The sequence below is a fragment of the Limulus polyphemus genome, unplaced genomic scaffold (assembly GCF_000517525.1).
Source record: "Limulus polyphemus unplaced genomic scaffold, Limulus_polyphemus-2.1.2 Scaffold1101, whole genome shotgun sequence".
Taxonomy (NCBI): Eukaryota; Metazoa; Arthropoda; class Merostomata; order Xiphosura; family Limulidae; genus Limulus; species Limulus polyphemus.
Genome location: NW_013666711.1, coordinates 142,358 through 167,780, shown reverse-complemented (window position 1 = coordinate 167,780; position 25,423 = coordinate 142,358). Strand labels below are relative to the sequence as shown.

At 30.3% G+C, this 25,423-nt stretch overlaps 1 protein-coding gene across 2 annotated transcripts in view; it reads right to left on the bottom strand.

Annotated features, from left to right (window-relative positions):
• Positions 1-6,708: 6,708 nt before the first annotated feature.
• LOC106462137 (phosphoenolpyruvate carboxykinase, cytosolic [GTP]-like) overlaps positions 6,709-25,423 on the bottom strand; it is a 52,084-nt gene continuing 33,369 nt past the window's right edge. The window contains exons 7-11 of one of the 2 annotated variants that reach the window (XM_022389290.1): positions 23,971-24,175; positions 16,575-16,678; positions 13,986-14,089; positions 10,155-10,385; positions 6,709-7,883 (exon numbers count right to left, since the gene is read on the bottom strand). In XM_022389290.1, coding sequence (XP_022244998.1) covers positions 7,668-7,883; positions 10,155-10,385; positions 13,986-14,089; positions 16,575-16,678; positions 23,971-24,175 — 860 coding nt within the window. In that variant the 3' untranslated portion in view covers positions 6,709-7,667. Of the gene's footprint in view, positions 7,884-10,154; positions 10,394-13,985; positions 14,090-16,574; positions 16,679-23,970; positions 24,176-25,423 lie in introns of both variants that reach the window. The other variant, XM_013922029.2, reaches the window with a different exon arrangement.

Below are 25,423 nucleotides of genomic sequence, written 5' to 3'. Positions count from 1 at the left end.
GAAACAAATATAGACATCAAGGCAGAACCAGAGAAAGATCAAGATTTGAAGCCAATAATGGATTTTTAAAAGCAAGTGTTGTGCGCCCTGCTTGGGAGAAGGTGTCTAGTCTAATCCCAGTGACAAAGCACTATTGGGTGCAATGGGACCAGTTAAAGCTTGCAGATGGTATTGTTGTATGGAGATGGGAAACTAACGATAGGAAAGTGACGACTTGGCAAACAGTTATACCGAGGAAGTTACGGGAAGTTGTGCTGCGTCAATCCCATGATAATTTAACAGGAGGACATCTCAGAATCAAGAAGACATTGAGTCACATAAGTCAGGAGTAATCTGCAAGACATACTAATTTAAAAATTTTTTTCCTGCCACGTGATATTATATTGCTTTTTGTATTTACATAACTCCTTAGTAAACTTATATATTAATCACACCAAATATCAATGCTTTGACTTGATGATCCTTCATATCTGTTTAATACTTCCTTTTCTTTTTGGAATTTTATTATTTCTAGTGATTCTCTGACATTTTAAGCTGTAATGTTAGGAGGTTGCGCTAAAATTGTAGTTTTTTTCCATAAAATATTGTGTTGTGTAGTTTTACATATTCTGAAATTGCCGAATTTTCTATTTTATTATTTCTTACGTAACCTTTATGTTTCTCTAACATGTATTTTAAATTCCTTTTAGTTTGACCAATATAAATACTCCCACATTCACATTCTATTTTGTAAATCCCAGTTTTATCTTCTAATTATATTTTATCCTTAATACTCCCTCAACATTTCTTTAATCTTATTTATAGTGTTGCGTCAGCGAGGTCACGTGACTAGTGTCACGCCACCTGCTTTCTAGAACTATCCCGTTCCTTCGGGAGTGCTCTAGCATTTACTAGATTGGGGGGTGGTCTGGTATATATAAGATGGTCACGGCGTGACGTGACAATATGTGTGTAGGTAGTGAGTAATTGAACTGCAGTCAGAAAGTATTGTTGAAGTTAACGTTCGTTGTTAAAACGTTTGTTATAGAGCGACTGTTGAAAATAAGTGTATCGGTAAAGTTATATTCAGAAAGAATAAACCAGTTTTATTAAGTAAGGACTTGTGTCGCAAAAGTTTCGTCGGAACGAAGTTACGGGAAATCAATTAACGACTGGAGGCGTAACAATAGGTTTAAAGATGGGATAAAAGTTTTGTGTTTCTTAAACGCTTTGAACAACTGACCTGTTAATCTTGGAGTATAAGGCAAACTTAATTTTTGTTTTTTTCATAAACAGATCTTAACATAGTATTTTTAACTAACATTAAACCTTTGTTAAATTTATTATATGGCCTATCTACTATATCTGGATCAACTCCTCTTTCCACAGCTACATATTTAAGACCCCCGATCACGAAATTTAGGAAAAAAACGTCAGAGCCGAAGAACGGATTAGAGGCTCCAAACTACGTCAACGTAATCCAATAATCGAATCTAAAAAAGCTTCTTCTGATTGAAAAAATATACTCATAAATGAAATCTGTAAAATGCCTTTCCAGGAACATAAACATAGAAAGAAAGGAGACTGCTTCGCCTGTGGTGTTTGTAGATGCTGCTTACCTTTGAATTCATGCTCGAATAAAGCAAATCATATTGTTGCGTCAACGAGGTCACGTGACTAGTGTCACGCCACGTTTCTAGAAATATCCTGTTCCTTCGTGAATGCCCTAGCATTTACTAGATTGGTGTAGTCTGGTATATATAAGATGGTCACGGCGTGACGGGACAATGTGTGTAGGTAGTGAGTAATTGAACTGCAGTCAGAGAGTATTGTTGAAGCGTTTGTTATAGCGCGACTGTTGAAATTAAGTGTATCGTAAAGTTGTATTCGGAAAGAATAAACCAGTTTTATTTAAGAAAGGACTTGTGTCGCTAAAGTTTCGTCGGAACGAATTTACGGGAAATTAACTAATGAACGAACGGAGATGTAACACTATTAACTTTACACCAAAACAATTGCCATGGACATAGAACTACCACACTTTGTCCAGAAGCATTGTCAGAAGGGTGGGCATGCTATCTAGGGAATACGAAAAATGAAATACCCAGGAAATATGTGGAAAAGTTAACTGATTTGTACGAAATGGGAAAAAAGAAAGAAAAGTCAGAAAGTGTCCGCCGATGAAGCTCATCAGGTTTTGATGAATTCAGTCCTTCTAGGATATTGGCAAGATAGATTTCGTGTCACCGTTTCCAATATAAAGGCATTCTTTTCTTTAACTCCAGCTAAAATGAAGGTATTGATTGATAGTGATAGTAAATATCCCAAAGACGTAGTGGATGAAGCTGAATGTTCATATTTGCAGGAAGAAATTGCTGTATCTTCTGCCTCACGTATTGATTTAGATATGCAAACAAATTAACTTAGTCCTCGTGAATAGCAAAATTTACATACAGCTGTAACTTTTCATACATCGTGGTTTTCAAACCTGGAAAAAATTTCTGAATAGTAGAATCAAGTAGTTTATTTCTATCAATCAGCGCCTTCTGGGATATAGTATTTCAAAATTTGACGCGATGCCTAGAGCAGTCGGTTTTTCTTGACCTGGGGTCTTAATATTGTATTAAAATGGGTTTTTGTATGTATTTACATATTAAGTACACATTATAGTCTTTCTTATTGTAATTGCCTAATATCTGTTGGTTATATTTCATGTATTCATTTATATTTTAGATATGTTCATAAGATGGTTATATTTTGTAATAATGTTTTTTATAAAAATATTTTACATATTACTTGCTGAGTTAGTGGTTTGTGATAGTGAGGTATATACTGCGTGTTTGATTTATCCGTGAATTACCACTTACACTAATTAAAGCATCAAGTTTTATTTGTCAAAAATCTGTAAGTAAAGAAGAGAGTTTTAAGGCACAATAAATAACACTATAATACAGAACTTTTACAGCAAACTTGGGTTGGACAAGTTCAGAGTGAAGTTCATAGTAGTTAAAATTATATTTCAAATCTTACTGGGAAATTTATTCAGAAAGAATAAACAACTGAACACATTTGAAAATCCTTTAATTTTACATAAACTTGTTCATTTTATTAGTTTTAAGAATATATATATATTTTAATTACAATAGAAATAATAGATTGTAAAATATCAATGCTAATTTTAATGTCAATAAGATATTTTGTTATAATTTTGAACAAAATTTTAAAATGTATCACTGACTGATAAATGTTTTGTACACCATTTGACTAACTATTAATTACATGTGACCTACGAGTATATTTCCCATGAGTAACTGAGTATCTCGCATTTTCATGCTCACCATTTATAAAGCATTTCACTCTGTTGTGGTAAAATTAATAACCTTCGATATAACAAAGGTACAGTAATAATGAACACTAGAGACAAATACTCTCTAAATAAAAGAAAAAAGAAGTATCTTCTTTGAAATAAATTTATGGTTTGTAGCTCAAAACGTGAAAATTGAAGCTTGTTTGTAATTAAGCACAAAGCTTCATAATAGGCTATCTGTGCTCTGCCCACCACGGGTATCGAAACCCGGATTCTAGCATTGTAAGTCCGCAGACATACCACTGTGCCATTGAGGGGCGAAAATGGAAGCAAGCACAGATAGTCATAAATTAGTATCAGAGGGCAATATTTTGAAAGAAGCTAAATAAATGAAGGATTATTACCATTCCGAGATCAAATTTAGGATACCAGTTTAACGTTCTATAAGTAACTCAAAAGTGATCCATTCCATTGATAAAAACATCATGACAACCAAATAAATATCAATGGATGAAGATTAAAATTGTAAACCACAGTTGTTCAAGCTGTAAATATCAATGGTTGAAGATTAACCTCGTAAACCACAGTTGTTCAAGCTGTAAATATCAATGGATGAAGATTAACATTGTAAACCACAGTTGTTCAAGCTGTAAATATCAATGGATGAAGATTAACCTCGTAAACCACAGTTGTTCAAGCTGTAAATATCAATGGATGAAGATTAACATTGTAAACCACAGTTGTTCAAGCTGTAAATATCAATGGATGAAGATTAACATTGTAAACCACAGTTGTTCAAGCTGCTGCAAAGAAAACACCTTCTGAATTGGAAATTAGATTAGTGGTTGTGTATCCTGTAATAATAAATGAAATGAGTTAAAATACAGGTAGCCACAAGTAGTTGCTAAGTGCCCATGAGTGACTCATAAAATATGAAAATAAATACAAGTTAGCTCTTTGTGTACTATTGGTAGATTATAATGTCAGATCAATACATAAATGAAAAATAAAACTGTCCAAAAACAAAATGAAAACAGTAAATAAATAGGCTAGGTGTCAGTACAGTAGTATGGATTAAAGTTTTGAAAACTATGTTTAGGTTTTCTGATGTGGATGAAGTATCTGAGTCACACTGTGCATGACTAGTTATTTTTCATTCTGTACTTTGATTATTACAATAAAACCACAGTATTGTGCCAATCTTTAACAGATTAATTAACCAACAGATAGTTAGAATCCTGAAGTATAACTGAATTCAGCAAACAAGTGTGGATAAATAGGATATTTAATGTAATGAAGTGACATTGAAGAATAAGACAATAAAAACAGATAATTTAATTATGCCTATGCGAAAATAATATAAACTTTTTATGTAATAGCTTTGAATTTTTGACAAATCACTACACCTATTACAAAAATACCCAAAAATTTTATGAAACTAAGATAATTTTTGGGATTTTTAAAATTCCTTATATCCTTCATATAGCCACCTTTAAGAAAAGACATTTACATAACAAGTCTGTTATGTCAAAACATGAGGATGGATGGAAGAACTATGACATTCTTTTGCTCACAAACTTGAAAAAAGTTGATCGCTAATCAGAGGTGAGAGCTCCCTATAATTGGAAACAATGATTTTATATATGTATATTTACAGTTTTCAACTGCTATAAACCATGAAACATGGGAAACAACAAATTGGAATTATGTTCCTGTTCAAAACATTTTAACAAGATCAATCTTAACTAAAACCACTCTATATGTTTCAATAATTTCCTATCCTCTTCATTGTAATAAGATGGATTTTTAAGGGTCATTTCTGGAGGAGGGGGATTTATAATGCATATTTAATGTTTATGAGTAGTTTCATTACGGCAACTATTGTCTAGAAATCAGCTTGATGTTTATCTGCACAGCATATTTAAACATTAAGCACATTTATTTCAGGTTAAAATGACATGTGCAATATTTGACATAAGATGGTTGTATAATTTGTAAAATAAGTAAAGAAATACTTTAACAAAAATATTAGTTTCAAAAGTAACATATTTCAGTTGGATGTTAACATTAACATCACCTGCTCAGTTGAAATAAATAATCTACAACCGTTTTTACATACTCTTTCTTTTATTTTGTCAAATAGCAATATTCTTAAGCTTACACCCAACAAACATGATTGCCGTCATTTTTTTTTAAACTACCTACAATAAAGAAAAGAAACTGAGTAGCTTGATGACAGCAGTGATAGAAAATTATATATCAATTGTTATGGTGTGAACACCTTTTCAAAAAGATGTTGAAGCATGATTATAACTAATTATGCTTGTTATAAGACATTATTATTTGGTCTTTTATATTTTAATACTGTATTCTTTATCTAGTCCCTTAGGGAGTTTTAATATTTAGAAGAGTGTATAATAATAATAATATTCCAACCACATTATGTTCACCACATCCGTTGTTGACAATGCATTTCACTCAATCCAGAGCTCATCAACAATAGTGGTTGGAACATATACATGTCATTTATTAAATCAAAAGCTGCTATGATGTGAATACCTTTTTTTGAGCTGGCGAAGCATATTTATAATTAATTATACTTGTCATAAGATTATTATTAGGCCTATTATATTTTTAACACTGAATTCTTCATCTAATTCTAATCCTATAGTTGTGCAAGGGATATGGCAAACCCTCTTCTACTTCTTGAGAATCCCTAAGGGACTAGAAAAAATATTCAGTGTTAAAAATATAACAAGTTGAATAATATCTTATTCATCAATGAAAACTTGTGGATAAATTATGTAGCACATAACTTGAGATCATTTTGTTCAGAAATACTATTTAAAATGCTACATTTCACAGCAAGAAGGTACACACACTGTTTGATTTAAATATTATAACACACAAAATTGTATTATATTAATTGGTAACATTAAATTATTTCATGTAAACATCTGGATAACAGAAGCTTTTCTAACAATGACCATTTGACAAAAATTGGATTACAAGATGTGGACTGTTTTTTTTTTTGTGACTTATCTTGTTTTTGTTGATTTCAAAACAATGTTTCAGGTTCCATGCTCACCCTGAAGCCAAGAAAAAATGTCATTGGCACGTCCATAAAAACTTATTCTACATTTAACATACTGCCAAAGTCTGCTTGACAAGAATTATGATTTTTTTTGTTTACAAAAAACATTCAGTGCATAATACTTGTACATTTTACTTAAGAAGGCTTTTTAACTCTTAATAAAATATATGAATTTCTGATGAAGGAAAGTTTTCTTGGGTAAAAATATAAATATGTTAATAATAAATTTTGTATAAAATATTTATAAAAATAACTTTAAGGTCAATGAATAAATCTATATTATTCAAAAATTTAAAAACTCAAAAGTACAAAAACACACACACAAAGATCTGGCACATCTAATTTTTATTTCTAATACCAGACATGATGCTACATATTTCATAAACTAATCAACTTTGATCTTGGATTTTATTGATGGAGTCATAGAAAATTACATACATTAAACAAGTAAAATCATGTTCTTTCTTATAACAGTTTTACCCTAATATTGAGAATAAAATTTTACAAAGAGAAATAAAAACATTATTTCTGAATAAAGAAGAATGTTATATTTTGTATAATTTTTAATCTAATGATCTTGATTTGTATAACTTACATAAAACATAACACTTCAACAAATTACTGAAAATAACTTCATGTCACTACAAGTTTTATCATCTAAAAGTTTTACACCATTCCAACAAACATTTAGTTCACTAGATTGGTCATCATAAGGAGATATGACTTCTTTAACTCATTTCTAACTACAGGACATTTTTTATAAAACTTTTAATCTAGATTGGTCATTGTACAGAGATACAACTTCTTTAACTCATTTCTAATTTCAGAACAGTTTTCTAAAACTTCTTAATCTAGATTGGTCAATGTAAGGAGATACGACTTCTTTAACTCATTTCTAACTACATGACACTCAATTAAAAAACTAGAAAAATAACATTTAGGCAAGAAAAAATAAGTGACAATATGTTAACTACTTCTTCATAACTCTGACACTCTTGAACAATTCAAAGTATTTAATAAAAATCATTCTCTTCACTATAAAAAGTGTTGCATGACCAATTATGTAATGCATCATTAAAAACTTGGTCCCCGTGTCAACAATACAAAATAAAAAATATCTAAATATTACTGTAAAAATATCTTCAAATACAAACAGTACTACAATATTTCTAAGCACAACACACATTAAAAAACTGTTTGGTCCTTTTTGAACAACATGTAATCAAAATATTACATTTGTTAAACATGATGGCATTTTAAACATCTACTTACTCTCGACCAACTGACTTACTGCAAGTTAAGCCGTTCTTCAAGCTTATTCAGCTCAGCTTGAATTTCGGCTGGAAGATCATTAGGCAACTGTTCTTCAAAATAATTATGTATTTCTTTTACTTCATTCTTCCAAAAATCTTTGGGCACATATAGAAGTTCCTTCATATCGATTGGTGGAAGTCCTTGAAGGTCAATGGCGTCTTCTTTGGGGATATAACCAATAGGAGTTTCCTAATTAAAAAAGGCAAAGAACTTGAGTTTTCTTGATTCTGTTTTTCTAGAAATTACCACATTCAATAAGACCATGATACTGTGACACTGAAAATATGTGCATAGGGCCTAAGCCAGATACTTGTAAATAAAAAAAATAGTTTATAATGTAACAAATGGTAAAAGTCTTTATAATATTTGAAAACATGGATGATAAAATGGAAAATAAATTTAAAAAATAATTACATTTTGACTAATCCTGGCTGTAAATATAGACAAACTCAATGTTTTATGATACAAGTTCATTCACTAAAAAGGCGAAACCTAATGAGCTTAAAAGTCAGTAAAAGTAATAATACAGTAAATTTCAACAGTTTCCTAGGTTTGAACTAGTTTTTCCAGATTTTTAGTGAAATTACATTATAACCTAAAAAAACAGGAATTTGTACCTTATTAATGACATAGTAAGAATAGACAGCTTAACATGTCCATAGGACACAAATTTTGTTACACTGAGTGTTATCAGTTTGATTATAATTAAGCAGTTAAGACTAGGCCCAATAACTACAAATACTGGTAACAACATACTGTAGTTTAAGCAAAAACAGAGAAAAAGTACTGTTGCACCCATTTCAAATAAGTTTCAGGAAACACTGCCTCAAAACTAAAAGATTTGTGTTAAGAAGCTGATATCACAGTAATGAACAATTCTGCTCTTGACTTGTTTTCAGAACTCATAGAACTCTCATTTATATGATTTGGTACATTTGTAACATGTAATTTTAATAAATTAATTTTCTTGTTTTATTTCCTATTCTTGAGCAGGAAGATTAATTTAAGTGTTAGTGGTGCCATCAACTGGAAGAAAAGTTCATTTGGTATTCATCTAAAACAAATATGAAAAAAAGCATTATGATTATTAAAGAAAGATCACATAAAATTTCTTCACAAGTTTTTACACAAGCTTATTTTTATTAAAATATAGATTAAAGTATTAGGATACCAATGCTGGCAAAAACAATAGTGACAAAAGAAAAAGGCTAAATGTCTTGCATCACAATAAAACTGATAATAATCAGATCCCTCTTTACTGGCTCATTTTAAGCATCTGTCATGAAGTATGATCTGTTAGTTGGTAATAGATGTGACACTATAACCCATTTAGAAATATATCAGTCATACTTAAAACATGTATCAAGTACTTCATTGTTTGTTGTGTAAGCTATGTAGGAATATGATTAAGTTTAGAATATTTTTTGGCTATTTTGTTTAGCACAATCAATTTTATGTCTTAAATTTCAACTTAGGTATATTCATAATTATGTACATAACTTTATTAATTTCAATTTTATATGTCTAACAATTAAATTTTCACACTAACCAAAAGTGTTGCTATAAAAAGTATTTTTAGTTTTAAATATTTCAAATTATATATATACAGTATTTAAAAATATCATCATGTTTATAGAAATGGGTATGATAAAACTATTTCCCCTTACATCTCTACTTTAATTTTTTTTTTTCACTATTAATGGAATCATAGCTGTTTTGGGCTTTAAGGGCATAAAAGTTACACCTTCAAAGATGTAAATGTATTACACTATATCAAACTTTTTTAGTCAATTAGCATTTGTCAGTAGATTGAAACTGTTCTTCCACTTACAACAACTGTTATTCAAAAATTTGAAACTAATATGTCTTTTTCTGAACTTTGTAAATTTATATCTAAATAAGTTGAATCTTAAATTCTATTATCAAAGATACACCAATCATAGTTTTTTATTGCATTGTTGTTTTAACACCTGGCATGTTTGTGTGTGTGTCTATTAATAATGCAACTGTTTACATCTGTACCAATTTTCCAAAGTTATAAAGTCCAGCATGTGACTTAAATAATCACTTATATCTAGGGTGTGATTTAAGTTATCCCTAATAAATTAAATAATTTTGTGCATATAGTTATATTTCCTGCACAGAATTTATAATTATGATGACAAACTAAACTATTAAAATATAAAAACTTATTCAATATCAAGAAATATGTTTTAAAACAAGTGCTGTTAGTTACAGGTTAATAAGATCTTGATTTCAGTTTTCAGTGTTTTATTATAAAATGCTCATGTTAGTGGAGAATGATGCATTTCTATTATATACCACTAAATTTGACCATTGAAGATTTCAAATCTGGGGCTTAAAAAAAGCATTTCAGCTTCATTATTTTTGTCTGTCATAAATTATTCCTTGAAAGATTTTTCACTCAATACCAGGAGAAAAGACGAAACAATTACTTACCACTACACTAGGCTCACCGTCAGCACGACGACAAATCCAATCAAGCACTCTGCAGTTTTCTCCGAATCCTGGCCATATGAATTTACCTTCAGCATTCTTACGGAACCAATTTACATGATAGATTTTGGGGTGTTTTAATGCTGGGTTTTTGCCAAAACTTAGCCAGTGCTGGAGATATTGGCCAAAGTTGTATCCAAAAAAAGGGCGCATGGCAAAGGGGTCATGCATTATGACCTTCCCTAGGAATCAGGAAGAAAAAACAGTTGACAGATTTTGAAAATAACAACTATCACTAACCTTAAAACAACCCAAAATACTTGGCTTTTATTATCTGAGAAGTGTAACAATGGTATAAAGGATCTAGGTTTGAAAATTTTTTGTGTACTAAATTATGATTTAACTCTCTCCACACAGGCTTCATTGACCATGTCACCTTTTTGTACTCGTATAAAGTCTTATAGATTTGATATTACTAAATTTTGATATAGTGTGCATATCTTCATGAAATTGGCTGTCTTTCAGTAAACATTATATTCCTTTCACATACAAAAAAATCATATGTTTTAGTGAAGTATTTTTAATAAACTAAAAATGAATTATCCTTGAATACATTAGAGTATTTGTTTTGAATAGTCTGTGTGCAAAGTAATTTTCATGTTAAAATTAGAAATACTTTTCCTCTTCTCAAAAATCTCAAATTTCTTTTGTGTAATCCCAAAAAATCTCCTAAATGCATTTAAAACGTTTTTTTTTCAGTAAAAGTTTATATTTTATCTGTTATTTTCTCTACCCTACCTCTATACAAGGTTGGTCAATTTGACTGACCTTGTAACCAACAACAAAAAAATAAATTACCCTCCTTTTCTTTCTAGAATGACTTGAAATGTAGCATGTTTGGAATCCTCAGTAGCTTTAAACTTTTAACAGTATACATGTATTTATAATTAAAGTTTATTGTTCTTTGAACTGTGTCTAACTACTATTCATGCCATTACAAGTTGTAAATCACTTGGGGAACAAGCAGCTCACTTTATGCTATTGAATTACATTACCCACAAGCTGCTCACATGTGCGCCATGTGAAATATTTTTATTATATTAATATTATTGTTTATTTTACATAATCTAACCATAACTAACCTAAATAGATCTCTATTTTCACATTTTAGTTACTTTTATTAATTATAAATAAAAAATAAACAAGAAATAAAGTACTTACCCGTATATTAATTTTTTTTTTGCTGTCGACTATCAATGACACTTAACCCTACTTTTTCATACTAATGGCAGTAGTGCATTAAATATTTTTTATTTAACCCTATTGCCCCAGGTACCCTTTACTGAGCATGACAAGGTTTTTAGTGTCTTACATTCAAAATTTTATTAAACTACTTTTTGTTTATGTTATACCAATTAGAATAGCATAAAATCTTAGCTAATAATCCATATTTTAATAGTATACAAGTTTTAAGTTCTTAATTCTACAAGGCAATATTTAAAAAAATCCTGAATTTCCACTAGTGTGACCCAAGTGACACGTTTTCTCTTAGCATGTCATCATCCTTATTTTATCCATCACCCCATGAAAATGTACGAAATTAAACGTAAAATACTCTCTATAAAATTGTTATTGCTCAAACAAATCATAATTTTTATAGCCTTCAATTTTATTTGGTTACAGAGCTATTTAATAGAAAATCAGACCCCTCCTGCCATATCCTCACTTTCACAATTTATTGATAGTTCTCTCTTACACTCATTATATATTACCTTTAACCAATAGAGAGTAAAGTTTTTCATCTATCAAATGACGTATTGTATAATGTTGCATTCTGAACAGAATATCGTCAATTTCATTCACAGTACAAAATCCATTCCCGTGGGAAAGTTAATGACTAGCTTGGATGAATTTATAAAATCTTTTGTCACATAGTTAGAAAGCCAGGAAAATTTTGAGAGCTAAGTGAATTTGTCTACTTTTTGCATGTTATTAGTCTACACTCTTTGGTGCATTATTTACTTAAATATAAATTATAAAGAACATTACTATCTATAGTATAAAAATTAGGGTTAACTCTTGTTGAAAACCTGAGAGCAAGATAAAAGAAGATTGGCTAAGTACTTTATTTATTGTTTTTCATATTTATCCTTTATTTATTATTATAAAAGTAACTAAAATCTAAAAATATGAATCTTTTTAAGTTATTTAAGACTAGATTAGGTAAAATAAGTAATAATAATAATACAATTAAAATTGATTCACCAGGCACGCACATGAGCAGCTCGTAAATAATGTAACTCAATAGCATAATGTGAGCTGCACGTTCCCCAAGTGATTTACAATAAAATATAATTATGCTGTTACGAACTTAAGAGCTACTTAGGATAAACAAATGTAGTTTCATGTTACAATTTGAAGTCATTCTAGAAAGAAAAAAAGGGTAATTTAGGTATATTTCGATTTTTTTTTGGTGGTTACAAGGTCGGTTGAATTGACCGATCCTGTTTTGAGATAGGGTAGAGAAAATAACAAATAAACTATAAAGTTTTACTGAAAAAAAAAGTTTGAAATGCATTTAGGAGGTTTTGGGGATTACACACATGAAATTTGAGATTTTTGAGATTAGGAAAAGTATTTTTAATTTTAACACGAAAATTACTTTGCACACAGACTATTCAAAACAAATACTCAATATATTAATGGATAAATCTTTATTTTATTCAAAATACTTCACTAAAAAATAAGATTTTTTTTGTATGTGAAAGACTTATAACATGAACTGAAAAACTGCCAAATTTTGTGAAGACATACACACTATACTGAAAGTAGTAAATCTATAAAGACTTTAATCAAGTACAAAGAGGTCACATGGTCATTCAAATTGACCGAGCTCGTGTTGAGAGAGTTAATTAAATAATGCACCAAAAAACAAAGACTAATAACATACAAAAAGTAGACAATTTCCTCTAACAATCACAATTTTTCTGGCTTTTTATCTATATGACAAGAGCTGTTACAAATTCATCCATACTAGCTGTTGTCATTCCTGTGGAAACCAAAGTTGTATTAGAAGTGAAACTGATACTTCTCTGATCAGAACAAAATGTGATATAATAAATCATTTGACAGATGAAAACCTTGGCTGTCTATTGATTATAGGTAATATTTAATTAAAAGTACGAGAGAACTATTAACAAATCATGAGAGGATGTGACAGGTTGGGTCTGATTTTCTATTTGATAGTTCTGTAATCAAATAAAATTGAAAGCTATAAAAATTATGGTTTGTCCGAGCGATGACAATTCTATAGTGAGTAATTTAAGTTAAGTTTCATACTTATTGGAGGTGTGGTGAATAAAACAGAGAAGAGAAGATGCTTAGTGAAAATATGTCCCATTTCTCATAGTAAGGGAAATTCAGGATTTTTTTAAATATATTAAAATAAGGATTATTACCTACAATTTTATACTATACTAATTGATATAATATAAACAAAAAGTAGTTTAATAAAATTTTGAACATAAGACACTAAAATCTTGTGTGATGCATAGTAAAGGATACCCGTGGAGATAGGGTGAGAAGCCCAAATAGGCAAACTTCATATGATATTATGCTCATGACTGACCAACTTCAATTTCTTTATAATCTATTACTGTATTTATCATTTATATATTATCCACTTCTACCCATATTTCATTTTATGATCAAGAAATGGCAACAACTAGCATAGAAAAATTTGTAGATTTTAAGTCAAGTAATGTTACACAAAATATTAAACAGTAATTAGACTTGTGGCCAAATACTTTTTTTAAACTTTAGAAACATAACAATTAATTTACCTTTATATTCAGCAGCAGCTGTAGCTTCTGATCGCATGGATGCACCCACAAATACACCATGAGTCCAACTGAAAGACTCATAGATGAGTGGCACACCTGAAAATATGAATGACAATCATGATCAGGTGAGGAAGATAAAATACTATTCATTTGCATCTTCATGCACAAACCTTTTCTTTGACTTTAACTATCACACTGTAACATTTTTCAGCCACTTTCTATCTATCATACTGAATCATCATTAATTATAAATTAATTTAGAGAATCAAGATCTGTTTAAGATAACTTTCTTCCATATCTTATGAGTGTTTGCACATCTTACATTACCAACTATTTTCTATAATTTCAGATCTTCACTTAATTTTCAACAATGATACTATGCAGTCACTTTTTTCAGTTAATGGCTTTTAAGTTGCATATTGTTCTTCTCCTCAGACTTCTCTTTGTGAGTGATTAGTTTTAGGTTTATATTCTAAAGGTTTTCAAAATTCATTCTTCACACCCTTTTTTGTGACTCTACTTCATTCTCTTTTATAGTACTGGGGTAGTGTTATCACCATGAAATTTTCAGTGCATGTTTTTTAAGAAATAAGCTTAGTTCCTGATCATTTTGGTGCTAAATCTTTGCATACCAGAGTTATTCAAATTCAGACCCATGGTAGTATTTATATACTGTTTGCAAGACTGTTCAGTCTTCCTTTCCCAACTTTCATCTCTATATTTTGGAAGCCACCTTTATTAAAACACATAAACCTGTCCTTTGCCACCAGAAAAATTACCTATACAATCTACATATCCTTCAGTAGGTCTGTGACATTTTCTGATTGGCTTAAGGACTTGCCAATCAGTGATTGCCTCACTGGCCTACATTGATCTGACTCATTTTACAAGCTGTACTATTTTCTATAGATCATTTTCCAGATGGTTCTGCTATGATTAGTGTCTGGTGAAAAGCTTCAGCAGATATTTCCTTTGCAACATCCCAACCAACAATTGGTCCAGTTATCAACGCTATTTTCATGTTTTGAACAACTCAACTTTCAAGATCTACATATCTACATGTGCCGATGTTTCCGTTTATCAACGTTATATTTTAGGATCGGTGCAAGAACTCAGCTAACAGATGTTTCCGCATATAAAAGCTATCTTCAAGTTTTGTACACCAAAGAAACACTTTCTGTTCGACTTTCGAATCATATGTACAAAATACAATTATTTAGGTGATTTTATAACAACTTCTACCACTGTTGCTTTCTTCCAAACAATTGACTGGAGTCTTATATCTAGACCTAGAAAGTCTATTATAATTGTTCTTTACTACCCTTGGATAGAAAGTTTTAGAATTTTTTCACTGTTCTTTAGTTGTTGTTTTTGGTATCTTTTTTTCAACTAAGTTTTTCCATCAGCTAAACGCTCTTTTAATGATGAGGTTCACTCTGTTAGAGCCTTCAGAGTTTCATAGCTTGTTTCCCTGATCACCTGTTTTGTGTGTGTGTGTGTGTGTGTATGTTCATGGGCCTAAACATAAAGAGGTCTTATGATCCCCTAGGTTAACTATCACTTTCATATTTGCAGAATATAAAGGTTTCCATTCTTCTTACGCAAGTTCTTCTTTTCAGCTGTTAGCTCTGGTAAAATGTTGGAGTTTCTTTTCAAACTTTAACTTTCAGTTGGTTCCTGGGAGGTTTGTTTTATCTGTGACCATTTTAGCTGGCTTGAGTAACATCTATTGAATATTTATACTAATTTATGTCATTATTTATAAAGAAAACTTTGCATTAATTCATATCACTAGCATAAAATAGTCATGCCCTATTGTGAGATTCAAAAGCCCCTCATGATTCACAGAAGCCACAATGTACAAATTCTGCTCTTCTATTATTCCCAAGGGGGACCTGTATCTGGAATATTTTGTGGTGAACCATTGCACCATCTTAAATTGTTGCATTTCTTCGGGCTCCCCAATGCACTTTTATCCCACTTCTTTGAGTGGAGCATGGGAGTCCTTACCACTCACCAGTTCCTAGCTGCTGGGGTGGTGGACCATGGAGTGTGACACTTCCACTCACTTGAGAGTAATGTGGTGGTGTTCTGTTTGTGTAGATGGTGTGAACTCCCCCTTCTACCTGGATGTTGGGTTCCTGAGTGGCCTGGTGTTGGATGTGTGCAGGGTCAGCACATATGAGCACTACCTGGAATGGTGAAATGGAAGTTACTTTAGCTTTCTAATTCCTGGTATGGAGATGAAGATGGTTGGGACCCTCCTCCTACACCATATGGCATTTCAATTTTTCATTGTACGATTTTGGACAGTGCTTGTATAGAGAGAGTTTGCTGCATTAGTTAGTAGAGTATGTCACACTTCTATTGGTGGAGGGTTGTTGCATGATACAGTACAGCAATAACACATGAAAACATGTGAGTTTAGGTAGGAGCCTCCAGCTTAGTGCCGAGCAAAAAATTACTCATATAGAGGGCAGTACAAAATTGAAAAAAAGCATCTATCAGAAATACATTGTCAGTGTCAAACAATATCAACATCAAAGTGGGTAAAATGCTAATACAAATCATAAAAAATTACCCTCAGGTCTCCTCCCACCAAAGATGATAGCAGAGATTGGCACACCCTTTGGGTCTTCCCAATATGGATCCATTATGGGGCATTGCTTAGCTGGGGCACAAAACCTAAGAACAGAGATACACAAACAAAATTAAAGGAGCGATAACTTTTGAGTTTTTAATTAACACTGTTTTTTGATCTGAAGATTTTCTTAGATGGTTAAGATAGTAGGATAAAAAGTCTAAGTAAAATCAAAAGTGTCAAACAACATTTACCAAAACTTTTTTATATAATTTCCCCCACGTTACAGCAGTTGTAAGATACACAACTGGTTTTGTACAAACATGTTTTAGCAAGTTTAGATAAAACATATATAATGAAATACACATATTACTATAAAAATCGAATACAGTTTTTTTATCCACACACTCATGCTGAAGTAAATTTGTATTTGTGATCACACTATTTAATTACTTGGTGCTAGGTAAATCTCACATACAAAATTAAGGCTTTCACTGACCAACTGTAATATATACTTCACATATAAATTTTCTACTCTACTAATACAGTACATAGTTTTTACACTTTAAGGCTAGGAAAAAAAAGAAACAAATCACAAATCCTTCTAAGATAACAAATGTGATGAAATATTACAAATTAGATTGAAATTTTAATAATCTCAATTCTAATTTAACCAATATGATGTCCAGATGGATTAGGCAATTAGAACTGTTACAAAATACATAAAGAACAATGTATTAATATCAAAAAAAGTTCATTAATGGCAATCTTTTAAAAAAGAAGAAAGTTAGCTCAAAAAAGACAATATAAATTGGAATTTGTTTTCTACTTGTAGCCATTAGAAAAACTTAGAAGTTTGATGTGCATTACTAATAATTTCCACAATAAAATATTAAACTGGTGCAAGAGGTTTTTTCATTTTATTGAATAGACAGGAAAAATTAAGTTTGTCTTATCTATTACTTTTTAGGATATTATACATATTACATACAAACCATCCACTAGATTTATCACCGGAACTTTGTTTTATGGTATCTTAAACTGTATAATGTAAATATAAATTTTACACTTCCCTTAGAGTTGTGTGTACCCTACTTTTATATTTCTGGTGTTTATTGCTACCTGCAATTTCTTTTTCATATAAGTGCATATCCATCTAATCATGCTATAATTTCAAAATCTATTTAAAGAGGTTTTAAAACACTGAATGAAATATTTTTTTTATAAAAAAACATTCTAAAGTTGAAAATGTATAAACATTAAAAAAAAAAACAGATTCTCTCAAATATCCTGAATTTATGGAAGCTAAAACTTTCATACAAAAACTAAAATTTACACAATTTAATTTTGTATGCAAGATTAGTTCTCAGATCTTCTTGTTAGTTGCTTTTCCTATTACATACAATTTAAATATATATTTATCTATAGATTATTTACTTATTTTATTACTACAAATTAGTTTGATAGGTTGTATCTTTTTGACAGATATACCTTTAGAGTGACAATTATCTCATGAAACTGATTGCTAGTACCATAATGCTTAATTACAGCATTTCAAACAAAAAGTTTTTTTTGTTTTCATTACATATAAAAATACCACTGAAAAATATAACTGCACTGAGAATTATCAAAACATCACAGCATTTGAAGTAGTCTGTTTAATAATTTAGGAGTATATTAAGTTTTGGAATGCATTCTTGTTAAACCTATCACCACATGCATCCTTTACTGTGCATGAAACAAGGTTTTAGTGACTTACATTCAAAATATTATTAAACTACTTTTTGTTTATGTTATACCAATTAGTATAGCATAAAATATTAGCTAATAACCCATATTTTAATGATATATAAGTTAAGTTCTTAATTTTATAAGGCAATTTTGAAAAATCATGAATTTCCCCTAGGCATGTCCTCTTCTCTATCTCATCCACCACCCCTCCAATAAGTACAATATGAAACACAAATTATTCACTATAAAATTGTCATTTCTCAGACAAACCATAATTTTTATAGCCTTGAATTTTGTTTGGTTTCAGAGCTATCAAATAGAAAATCAGATCCCTCTTGCCACACTTACCTGTCACAACCTCTCTTTCAGGATTTATTAATAGTTCTTTCTTACATTTAATTCTATATTATCTATAAGCAATAGAAAGCCAAGGTTTTCAACTATCATATAAGGTATTGTATAGCATTGTTTTCTGAATGGAGAATTGTCAATTTCACTGTTAATACAAGCTTCGTTCACACGAGAAACATAATGATTACCTTAGATAAATTTGTAATGGCTCTGTCGCATAGTTAGAAAGCCAGAAAAATTTTGAGTTAGGAGAAACTGTCTATTTTTTCAATGTTATTAGTCTATGTTCTTTGGTGCAATATTTAATTAAATAAAAATTATTTAGTCCATTACTACCACTAGCATAAACAAATAGGGTTAAATGCCCTTGACAATTTATAGCAAGAAAAGAGAAGATAAGGATAAGTACTATATTTCTTGTTTTTCATGTTTATTCTTTATTTATTATTATAAAAGTAACCATAATGTAAAAATAGGTTCTATTTAGGTTACTTAAGATTTGATAATGTAAATTAAATAATAATAAGGGATAAAAATGTTTCATGCGGCGCATAATCGAGCAGCTTGTGGGTAATGTAAATCGATAGCATAATGCGAGCTCCAAATTCCCCGAGTGATTTACAATGTAAAATGGCATGAATAGTAGTTAGTCATGGTTCAATGGCCAATAAAACAATGAAATGTGATTATGAATAGATGTATACTGTTACGATATTAGGATAAACAAATGTAGTTTCATCTTACAATTTAAGTCATTCTAAATAGAAAAAAATGGTAATTTAGATTTATTTCTGGTGGTTACAAGGTCGGTCAAATTGACCAACCCCATATAGAGATAGGGTACAGAAAATAACAGATAAAATATAAAGTTTTACTGAAAACAAACATTTGAAATGTATTTAGGAGGTTTTTAGGGATTACATAAATGAAATTTTAGATTTTTTTGAATGAAGAAAAGTATTTTTAATCTTAACACTGAAATCACTTTGCATATGGACTATTCAAAACAAATACTTAATATATTCATGGACAAATATTTTAGTTTATTAAAAGTACTTCACTAAAAAATATGATTTTTTGTATGGGAAGGATTTAAAGGAATGCCACATTTTGTGAAAAATATACATACTATATTACAAGTTAGTAATATTAAATCTATAAAGTCTTTAAACAAGTACAAAGAGGTCACATGGTCAGTCAAATCAACCTAGACCATGTTAAGACAGTTAACCCTTTGGAACAAGTGCGACTAACTTCACATGTCACTTTCTTTTAGTGATTTATTTATAAAAGTTTAATAAATAACTTTATTATTATTATTATATATCAAATTTTAATATTATGTATGTTTTAATTTCTTTATGTAAAAGGGAAAAAATATATATATATATATATATAAAGACTAAATAGTCTTGCTGCTCAGTTTATTTTTTACACCTACTATATACATCTACAGTTGATTAATGAATTAGAAACATGAAATTTAGATACCAGCAAGCTAGAATATAAATTTAGAACCTCCCACCACTTTGATTTGCCGAGAAATCAATGTATCTAGCAAATCAACTAGTGGCATCTCCTCCGACTCCATTCTTTCCAAACCTCATTTAGTTCCACCTACTATTCTTAAAGGTGTCTTTATAACCAATAGAAAGGACAAGTTGTACTTCACGTGATTCTGAAAGTTGTTTGTAAAGAGCTTGGAAGAGAAAATAATAATTTCACCAAGCCTGTTGAATGGTGATGACCAAGTTATTGCTCCAAACGAATACTTATTTTTTAACACATACATCTAATTAATTATAAACCCAAGCAAGTTACAAATGTTTCGGGTCTACTAGTACAGTAATTTAAAATATATTTTTCTTTCTAAAATGTATATTTAAAGCCTACAAAAATTATATTCCTTCACCCTCAATTTATAAAAATAACAAGGCTAAACAATAAAAGCACGAGGAGAAAATATATTCCTATCACTGTAACTTCGCATAAGTACTAGAAATCATTGTTTTCTATGTAATTTTCATTTATTGTTCTATGTTTTAAGAAAAATAACTAAAATTTAAGAATTTATGAGTAAATATTTAGATATATATGTAATGTATGGTAGTCAAAATATTACTGTAGTTTGCAAAATATTGGCATTACAGTTAGCTTTGTACTCTGTAGGGTTATGTAGTTAGGCCTACTGAGCTTGTGTTTTTCTAATTGTCTAAATTGAGGTAAAGGCAAATGGTGCAACATTAGAAACTTTACAAATTATATTTGTTCATGACTTTTAAAAATGTACAGTAAAAGAAAGCAATGAAAAGGAAAAGTTGTACAGCCTCATCTATTTAAATGTATGCAAATATTTATTCACAATGTACATTAAAAACTGAAATAAATGTACAGTTATAGAAAGTTGTTCACATTCTTGAACAGAGTTTATACAACTGTTCATGAATGTGAACAACTTTAAGAAAACACACCAGAAACTATAAATGAATACCATTTCATGTATAAATGAATACCATGTATTTCATATAACTATATAGATATATTTATATTTTAGAAAATGCACATGACAGGAGGTATTACACATACAAGTGTATAAATAACAGAAAAATACAAAAGTATGTAAGTTATACAAACTGATACACAGAATTGCGTACAAATGTTCAAAAATGTGAACAACTTTCAGAAAAAACATACAAGAACTATAGATGAATACCAATCTATATACACGTATTTCACATAACTATACAGATATATTTACATTTTAGAAAATGCACATGACAGGAGGTATTACACATACAAGTGTATAAATAACAAAAAATACAAAAATATTTACGTTATACAAATTCTGACACACAGAATTGTATACAAATGTTTGAGAATAAAGAACTTTCAGAAAATATACATGAAGCTATGCACAGAAAAAATTATAAAAAGAAAAGGCATATCATACAAACAGGTGTATGAATAACAAACTTTACAAAAATATTTCGGGCAAAAACGTTGTAAAAAGGAAACTGTTGTACATTCAAATACAATAAAAATGCTAAGATGCTACTGTCTAAAGTATTTGTTAGTTTTTAGAGAAAAGAAAGAACTATTTGTAAAAGGAAAAGAGTGCACCCTTTTACCTAGTACATAAACAATATTTTAGTGAAACTATCATAAACAGACTTATTTTTATGTTATGTTATAACATCCAAATAAGTCAGCTATAATTCAGTAGTTTTAGTTATGTACTAAGTAACAGCTAACTTCTTTGAATAATGTCACTGGTATGATACTCTGCAAAGTGTTTCATACAAAGATACACATCACAGAGTGTACACTTTGTGAGTATCCTGTTATCTGTATGGCACAGATGTCTGTCAAGAGTGAGTCTCAGAGGAGAGTCCTGTGCACATATTGTAAGTGGAATACCAGAAGGACTGGGTCTGCTCTGAATTAGAGGCTGAACAAGAGAAGTGACCATCTCCATCCTGAAGGACTTCTGTAATAATTCTGGTTGATTAGTCTTTGTCTTGTAGAGAATAAAAGCACTGACTATGGTTAAATCCAAAAGCCGGAAAAAGTTTTTTGTACCATTTTGTTGACCTTCATCCAATTGAATAGTAGCTGAGAAACTGGCCATTGACATCTACTCTTCCCATAAACTTGTTACAGTCTACAATTAGCTGAGGTTTTGTAACCTCAGCATCCCTTCCTCTTCTGGAGTGTAAAATAAAAAAGGCATAGATGTCTTGCTTGTCCATCCACTTCACTGTTGTCAGACTTCCATATTTAAAAAATTGTGCTTCCCCTCCCTGTAGGGTTGTTGCAAGCAGTTCCCATGAGATATGCAGTCTGTCCTTCCTACATATCCCACAAACATATGTTCCAACAGCCAACAATTCATCAAGTAAACGAGGGGAAGTGTAGAAGTTGTCCATGAAAAGAGAGTGACCTAGTCTGTTGGATCTGTCCATTAAGCCCATGATAACGTTATCCGCTGAACCTCTGGCTGGTATTTGTCCCTCCTTGCCTGCATAGATTTTGAACTTTAAACAGTATCCACTTACAGCATCTGCCAGGACCCACAACTTGATACCCCATTTGGCTGGCTTCTTTGGTAGGTATTGGAGGAAACCAAACTAACATTTTATATCAACATTTTCTCATCTACAGACAATTCCCTGTTAGGAGAATAGTGAGAAATGAAGGACTTCAGAAGAAGGTATGTGATAGGTCTAACCTTAAAAAGTTTACCATGGTTAGGGTCAGTCTTACGATGAGAGTTAAGAGTTTTTATTAAAATGTAAATATTTATGGATAGCTACAAATCTGTCCCTAGAAAAGATTACATATTTTTACACCTATGGTGCTCAAAAGGATTACCAATATTCAAAGTATTGCCATGTTTACTGTATTGGCACCAAACCACATCATAAATGTTTTGACAGGTTCAAACTGATAAACTACACATCCTGTTGTCTGCATAAACATTTTCAAGTAAAGTGTGATTACTCTGAATTTCCAAGAAAAGATTTTAGCATATATATAATCCGATACATTAGACATCCTGTTCTCGGAGCAGGGATTGAGTCAACTATCTTTTCACACATGCTTTGTTGCTTTCAGAGGTATTGTATTACGGTGGTGTCATGTAAACACTCTACTGAAATATGCGGCAATTTATTGGTTTATTTTCAGCAGAGTTCTACTTTAGTTGTTGATAGTAAAAACACAAAAAATAAATGTGAAATATTTAGCAGTTCAAACTTGTAAGAAAAGTACTTTGAAACTTGGTGACCAATAATAAGAAAAAAGGCACAGCTGCTCCTTTTATTTCTAATTTTACAACTTGTCTTTTCATTATACTTTCGAGATTTGTCTACAGGCTGAAGACTCAAGTATATCATTAAATAACTGATAAGATATAGTTTTACTGAAAGCAAATGTTTGAAATGTATTTAGGATGTTTTAAAGATACACAAAAGAAATTTGACATTTCTGGGATGAAAAATTGTATTTTTAATCATAACATGAAAATCACTTCCACTTGGACTAGTAAAGAAACGGACAAATCTTTAGTAAAAATACTTCATCAAAAAATTAGATTTTTTTGTGTACAAAAGACTTGTAATGTTTACTAAAGGTAAACCAAATTTTGTGAAGATGCACATAGTGAATTAAAAGTTATAGTATAAATACTTAACATGTGCAAATATGTATATAAACTCATGCATATAATACTGAGATGGCTGCGGAAGGGTTAACAGTCACAAAAATATTAATGAAACATTTTATGATATTTGTACAGGAAACAAAATATTTTTACCTAGAATTTGGGTGTGCAGCTGGTTTACCACTTTCTGGGGTCCAATTTTCATCATTCAACCAAGATTTGATACGAAGACCTTTAGGTACTTCATTCTCAAGTCCTTCCCAGTAAAATCCTCCATCACTCATCTCTGCCACATTGGTGAATATTGTATTCTTTTGCATTGAGTACATTGCATTAGAATTTGTCTTATGTGAAGTTCCTAAAACAGAAGGAAAACAAATACTGCATAACAGACCAAAAGAAAACAAACTACAACAACTTAAGAAAAGATGTATTTAAATTGTAAAAAATGAAAAAACAAACAAAAACCCTGAAAAATAACTATTCACTAATTACTACTGACTAGTAACTAGTACCAGAATTACATTTTGCCCAAGCACTTATTAACACTGTTTATAATCATAAGCAAAAAAAAAGTTTTATGGCACTGTTTGTCTGTCAATATAAATTCAGAAGCTTTTAACATTAATGCTAAGTGGAATTATTTAAAACTAATTTTTTTTTATTAAGTTATTTCTCAAAGCATGAATTTTTTTGTGCCTGCCACTTCCCAGTGGTATACAGTATTCCTGCATTTTTAAATCTCCTTAATCCAAATTATTTAAATTGATGTCCCAGACTTTCAGTTACTTTTGTAGACTTATTTAAATCATTTAAACATCTATGGTTTGGGTAAAACTTTTCCTTCTATTCCTTTTCTGTTTCTTTTTTTTTAAGCTGCATATTTAAATTTTTTTGCTCTTTCATAACTTCACATAAAAATAGGCATTTTTAAAATTACTTCAATGGACAAAACTTTTTGAGTATTCAAATTTTTAAACACTTTTTTTTTATTTCTAGAAATTAATACTTTTTTCATATGTTAGTATTTCTGAACTTCTGAAACACAGATTAACACAGTATGTGCATACATCCTCTTAAAGTGATATGGTAGAAGCTTATCAAAAATTTCACGGTAGTTTTTTCCTGACAATATATGTAAGTCGTTCAGCTTGACTTGCATTTGTCTTTCTGTATTGAGAGGCATTGAATTCATTGAATTTTTTTTAATGATCTCGGTCTTGACTGGCACATGTTTACCATCATTTCCATCCACAAAGCAGAGATAAAACTAGAATGTTCATGGATTATTTTTGTTTTGATTACCTCTATCCTATCAATCTGTTTAGTGCACTGTTATTAAGGATTATTTGCTTTTTAATGGTGGAGACCTTTTCACATAATCTTTATAAAGTACCAATAAATAAGACAGATAATAATTTCTAACACATTATCTAATAAGCAGTTTTCAACAAGAGCTAAGCAGTCTTAAGAAAATACATTTAGCTATAATGGCTGGAGACGGCTTGAATGGGTAATGAAGAAAAACTTTAATATAACAGCAAATGTACAACGTTTCGACAAGGATTTGTCAATAACAAGTATATTAAGATTACAAAACCTTGGC